Source organism: Acanthisitta chloris, unplaced genomic scaffold (assembly GCF_000695815.1).
Source record: "Acanthisitta chloris isolate BGI_N310 unplaced genomic scaffold, ASM69581v1 scaffold28696, whole genome shotgun sequence".
Classification (NCBI taxonomy): Eukaryota; Metazoa; Chordata; class Aves; order Passeriformes; family Acanthisittidae; genus Acanthisitta; species Acanthisitta chloris.
In genome coordinates, this window is record NW_008680173.1 from 299 (window position 1) to 6,079 (window position 5,781).

Genomic DNA, 5,781 nt, shown 5'->3' on the forward strand with positions numbered 1-5,781 from the left:
AGGACATCCCACCAGAGCATCAATCCCACTCCCTCCACTACCAGGCTCCTGCGCTGGAGCCAGCCCCGATGAGACTCGGTGTCCCTGGAAGTGTTCCCTTTGATAACAGCCAGGAGAATATTTTTAGCCTCCCCCCAAATCCCCAGCAGCATTTGTGAGAAGGGTGGAGGTGGTGGGGTGCCTTGTCCCCCTTCTCCCGCCTGGAATAAAGGCGGTTTCCAGCTGGTCCTGTGGCTTTTGCCAACTCCTCTTAGCAAAGGAATGGCTTTGAAGGAGAGCCAGGGCTGGCGGGGAGTGGGGGGCCCCAGGTGCTGGGGCTGCTGGGATTCCTAGGGGCAGCAGGATGGGTGTCCTGGGGCTGGGAATCTTGGGACACACCATGGAGCATCCTGGTCCCTGCCAGCACATGCTGGTCACTGCCATGGATCTTCCTCCCAGCTGGGAAAGGGGAGGCAGCTCCAGCAGGAGGGAGCAGCATGAATTTTGTTTGGCTGCTTGGAGAGGCTGAAGTTAAGGAGGACATGGATGGTGGGGGAGATATCCCTCAGGAATGACAGGAGGGTCTCTGCAGGGTTGGTTTAGTAAAGGTCTAGTGAGCATGGGAGAGAGCTGGGAGTCGTGGGGATGACAGGGCTGAGCCCCCTCATCCCACTGGAGGCTGCACAGAAGGGTCCAAACTGCTGCTAAGCCTTTGGCTTCCCCATGTCCCAGCACGAGGGGAAGGGGGAAATCCAATCAAACCAGCCCCATGCTGCCCTTGGAACCCCAGTGGGGAGATACTGTCAGGTGAAGGAGATAAATAGCAGTGGCTTTGAGGAGGTCTGGGAGTGGGAGAGACTCTCTGTGACCAAACTGAGCTGTGGTCTTCCTTGTCACCACCCCACGTCCTGACTGGTGGCTTGGCGAGCAGGAGGGAGGGAGAGGTCCTGGTCTTGCTCCTGTGGTTTCTGGGTGGGAAGGGGTGAGAGTGACCCACCAGGAGCCTGAGGTAGGGCATAGCCTCATCATCCATCTGGGAGCAGGTCCCAAATCAGGGGGACAGGAGTGAATGGGTGAGGGCTGGAGGGTGGTGCTTGCCATTGAGGAAACATCTTGGTGTTGGCTAGGGCTGTCTCAGTTTCCCTCCTGGGATTAAAGAGGGGTCTCTTCACCCAGGGAGCTTGTGTGACTTTGGGGTCCTGGAGGCTGCTGCTGAGGTACAACCTGAGGTCTCTGGAGTGGGCTGGAAGGTTGGATCCAGCCCTATGGTTGGGACTGGATGCTGTGTGCATGTCTGATGGGATTGTGCACCTCTGGGCTGGATCAGGGTGACATGGCAGAGGCTGTTGGTGCAGTCAGTAGCACAGCTAGCAGATGAGCTCCCAACTTACCCTGTCACCATGGCACATGCTGCCCTTTACATCTAGGGCAGTGCCACATTCCGCTCCCAGCCTGGCAACATGCCACCCTGGCCCTGCCACCCTCGGTGGCTCCTTCCCCGGGCGGCACGAGCCGGTGGTGGGGAGGGGAGGCAGAATAATGACCCCATTGAGCATCCTGCCTGGGGTCCCCAGGCTGTGAGCCCTGCTGGCTGCAAAGTAGGTGCAGATCTGTCCCTTCCTCTGTCCTGTGGGGAATCCCTCCTGCTCCTGTCCCTGCTGTGCTGATGTCCTCAGCTGCCCCCGATCGGGAGCAGGGGGGTGATGGGTGCTGTGGGAGGCTCCAGTCATCTCTGACCCCTGCTCCAGAGGGCTGTCCCCATGCAGCCAAGGGCTGTGTTCCCAGCAGCCAGCCCATTAGGGATGCCAGTGATGCCCACAGCTGGGGTAGAACCATGCAGTGATTCTGTCTGCATTTACCACCCCAATGCCTGTCTCTGCCTGCCCTGTGCCCCCTGACTGACTCATGGACCCCTTCCCAAAAGCCCTTGTGTCCTTGCCTGGATCATCCCTGCTCCACACCAGCCCTGTGTTCAGCCTCCTGCAGCTGTTAGCTAGCACCAGAGTGAGCTGCTCTGTCCTGGACCCTTGGAGCAGTTTCTTGCTTAGTGATACGTCCAGAGCATCTCACCCTGCCTCAGTTTCCCCTTCCTGAAACTACACCAAGTTTGCAAGCCTGGAGCATCCAGGCTTCCAGCCCTGGCTTCCCCTCAAGGCAGGGGATGCCTTTTTTCAGACAGCCTGGTGTGCCTGGATTTGGTGCAGAGAGAGGCCAATGGGAGGCTTTGGTGCACCCCAACATTCTCCCTATTGTAGATGCATTGCAAGGCCCCTCTGGGTGAGGAGTTTGGCTCCCACCTCAGCCCCAGTTCCCTCCCAGCCTGCTCATCCTGGCCAAAGCTTGTCCACAGCATCCCATCCAGTGAGGAGGCCCTCGCAGAGCGGTGCTGGAGCCAGGCTGACCCTGCTGTCAGGAAATCAGCCTTGACATCAGCCTGAAAACCTTCGGCAGAGTTCGAGCAGAGAGAGAGTGTCTTTATTGTAATTCCTCCGCGGTTTCATCCCTCGCCCTTCTTGTTGTTCACGCCCTCTAAATATTTCCAGCCTGTTATCATGGCTCTGGTACCTGCAGCCAAGCCACCCTTAACCCTTTCCTGATGCTGAGGCTGCTGTGTGTTTGACTGTGATGCTCTGCTGGCAGCACCAGAGCCCCTTGGCCTTGGGTTGGGTTGGGGTTGGGTTTTTCATGGTGCTTGTGGGGGGCATATGGGGGCTGTCTGGGTAGGGAGGGGTGAGGGGATGAGGTTGGGGATGGGGAGGGCTCTAAACTAGTGCAGGATGTGGCTGATGGGGACCATGGGCAAGATGCTGCATGAGCTGGGGGGGATTGTGGAAAGCCACATCGCTGGTTGTGTGGTGGCTGTGGTTTAGCACACAACCAGCACAGGGGTTTGTGGGATTTAGGTCCCCATCAGCAGGAGGTGGGTCCTGTTTTTGGCTTTGTGTGGAGCTGGGCACCCTCACAGGTCTCTCCCACTGTGCCTTGTCCTAAGGCGTGGGAACATATGCTGGGGTGGTGGGGATGGGCTGATATATTCATGCTGTGTGATGCTTCATCCCTTCCTCGGTTGCAACAGCCGCTGCAAGAGACTGGGAGTCATTTTCCATGGTTGCTGGAAGCTGCTGGGATCCAAAGAGCCTCTCCCCCCCTGCTACTGTCTTGCTCAAACCCTCCTCTCCAGGGGCAGCCAAAGCCCTGCCTGGCAGCAAAGCCACAGGGACCCCAGCCCTGGCAGGGTATTGGCTGGATGCTGTGGCTCCGGTGTCCCTGGGATGCCTCCAGCTTCTTTCCCAGCCCTGGGAGCTTGGATCCTGCCCCACACATCTGCATGGCAGAGCTGCAGCCTTTCTAAGGGCCAGCTGGGCTGGGGGAGCGGCGGGCGAGCTAATGAGCTCCATTTGTTTTCTCTCTTTGCTTTCGCAGAGCCTGGATGGGGACCAAGCTGTGCTCCAGAGGATCAGGAAATATGTGAAAGCCATTCATGCCTCTGGGCTCAGTGAGTTGGACTTTTGGACTTGGTGGATATCCCTGGACCATGGGGCTGGTGGGGACTGTGACAATGCCATCCTCCACCAATGCTGGTCGTGTCTGTCTGTGGAGTGATGCAGCTGGACAGAGGAGTGGCCATAGGAACTGGAGCTTGGGTGCTGCCAGCCAGCCTGGCAGCATGCTAAGGTGTCAAAACTGTCTTAAAACAATGTTAAAAGGGAAATTGAGAACTGTAGGAAGGTTCTTAGGAAGCCCAGCTCTGCCACAGAGGGATGGGGAGATGTGTGCTGGGTGCTGGTAGGACCTCGTGGTGTGACCATGATGTGTTGGGGTGCTGCAGGGCCACCCATGTCCCTCTCCTGTGTCTCCCCATACAGCCCATGTGGAGAACGAGGAGCAGTACAGTGAGGCCCTGGAGAACTTTGGCAACAACCACCTCTCCCAGAACAACCATGAGCTCTCCACTGGCTTCCTCAACCTGGCTGTCTTCACCCGCGAGGTCACCGCGCTCTTCAAGAACCTGGTGAGCATCCCAAATCCATCTGGATTTGGAACACCTCCCTTAGTGCAGCCTCCTTCCTCCCAGTTTAGCTTCCCTTCACCACAAACAGCAATCCTCACCTCCCATCCTGGGCTCAGGGACACATTCCCAGTGCTCCCAGTCCATCCGATCCCCCTGTTGCTGGATGTACAGCTCATTCCCAGCCCCTAGGATCCGATGGGCAGCTGGGGCTGCTATTTCAGTTTTTTTCCCTTTTCTTTCTTTCTGTTTTTTTTCTCACATCAATTGCATGTCTGATCTCTCTTGCCAAGACTAAATCAAAGCCACGCCGGGCTGTGTGCTGGGGCCGTGGGGAGCAGGCAGAGGCGGCTGTGAGCCGAGCCCAGCGCCTTCCCCACCTCGGGAACTGCTCTGCTGGAAAACTCAGTTCCTGAACGGAGCTGGGTCTGTGCATGCCCAGCAGCAAAGCCATGGGGAGTCCCATGTGGCTCCCTCTCCGTTCCCTTTCGAATCCTCTTCTCCAAGGAGTGTTTCTGGCCCCTGGTTCTGCTTAAGGAGGAGATTGATTTCTGCTGCCCTTCCCCCAGCAAGAATTTCAGATTTTGGCGTCTTCCCCTCCCAGTTACCCCAGTCTGGGCCTCCCTGCTCCTCCCCTTCCCCATCCCGGCTGTCCCAGCCTGGACCCCTGCACTCCGGTGAGGCTTAGCAGGAGGAGTCAGACTGGTTCTGGGGGAGGGCAGTGCTGACCCCCCCACCTCCTGCCCCACATGCTTCTGTGCCATGACCCTCAACCAGACCCAAAAAGCCAAGTTTCCCCTCCTGGAGTCTCCCTGGAGCTGTTGGAAGTGGAGTGCCCTGTTCCCCCTCATTTGGGGCTGGTCCTGTGCCCCAGGGCTGGGTTTCTCCCCAGGTGCTGCAGGGGATCAAAACCCTTTAAAACAAACCTGGGTGCAGCAGAGAGGTCCAGTGTGGGTGCTGGAGCTGCTCTCAGAGCTCTACAATGTGATGCTGCCCCAGGGGGTGCATGGAAGGACACCAAGACCAGGCTGAGGTGGCTGTCCCCACCACAGACCCTGCACAGCACTGGTGGGGATGGTGGTGGCTGTGTTGCTGTCCCCAAACCCCAGGAAAGGAGAACATTTTGAGAAGTCATTGGACACTGGGGGGGCTGTTTGCATCACGGGGCTGTGGAGGGGCTGGTGGTGTCGCTGGGTGCCAGGGACAGGGACAGGGATGGGGACGAGGTGTCGCTGGGGGGGAAAAGCTTTGTTTTTGGCAGCTGTGGTGCTGATGTGGTTTGTGGGAAGGGCCCTGCGTCAGACATCTTGCAGCCAGCTCCAACAAGCCCCAGCCTGCCCCATGCCTGGATCCTGGATCCAGCCCTGCTTCCAGCCTCTTTAACCCTTCCTGGGGCTGGAGCTGGGGAGAGGTCCCTGGCACTAGGCTCCATCTCCCCATGGGGTAACCTCATCTCTGCCTTTTGCAGGTGCAGAACCTGAATAACATCGTGTCCTTCCCCCTGGACAGCCTGCTGAAGGGGCAGCTGAAGGATGGGCGCCTGGTGAGTCCCATCCAGCTCTGTCCCCAGGGCCACCCATTTGGGGATGCACTGCAGTGAGACCCCCAGTACAGGCTCAGCTTGTGCCCATGGCCAGGAGAAGGAAGGAGCAAGTACTGGGGGCTGGAAGGGAGCAGTGAGGGTTGAGGGTGACAGGAGCAAGGTGTGAAGACCCACTGGGGACATCCCTTGTCCCCAAGGGGTGCAGTGAGATGCACAGCAAAGCTCTCAGCTGCTTTGGTGCCACAGCTCT

The 5,781-nt window shown here is 58.3% G+C and overlaps 1 protein-coding gene across 1 annotated transcript in view; it reads left to right on the plus strand.

The window, feature by feature from the left end:
- Positions 1 to 3,366: 3,366 nt before the first annotated feature.
- Positions 3,367 to 5,781, plus strand: part of ASAP3 (ArfGAP with SH3 domain, ankyrin repeat and PH domain 3) — a gene marked incomplete at its 3' end in the record, with an annotated part of 10,381 nt that continues 7,966 nt past the window's right edge. Inside the window, exons 1-3 of the mRNA XM_009077630.1 lie at positions 3,367 to 3,475; positions 3,846 to 3,991; positions 5,457 to 5,531. Of these exons, the coding sequence (XP_009075878.1) occupies positions 3,367 to 3,475; positions 3,846 to 3,991; positions 5,457 to 5,531 (330 nt within the window). The remainder of the gene's footprint in view (positions 3,476 to 3,845; positions 3,992 to 5,456; positions 5,532 to 5,781) is intronic.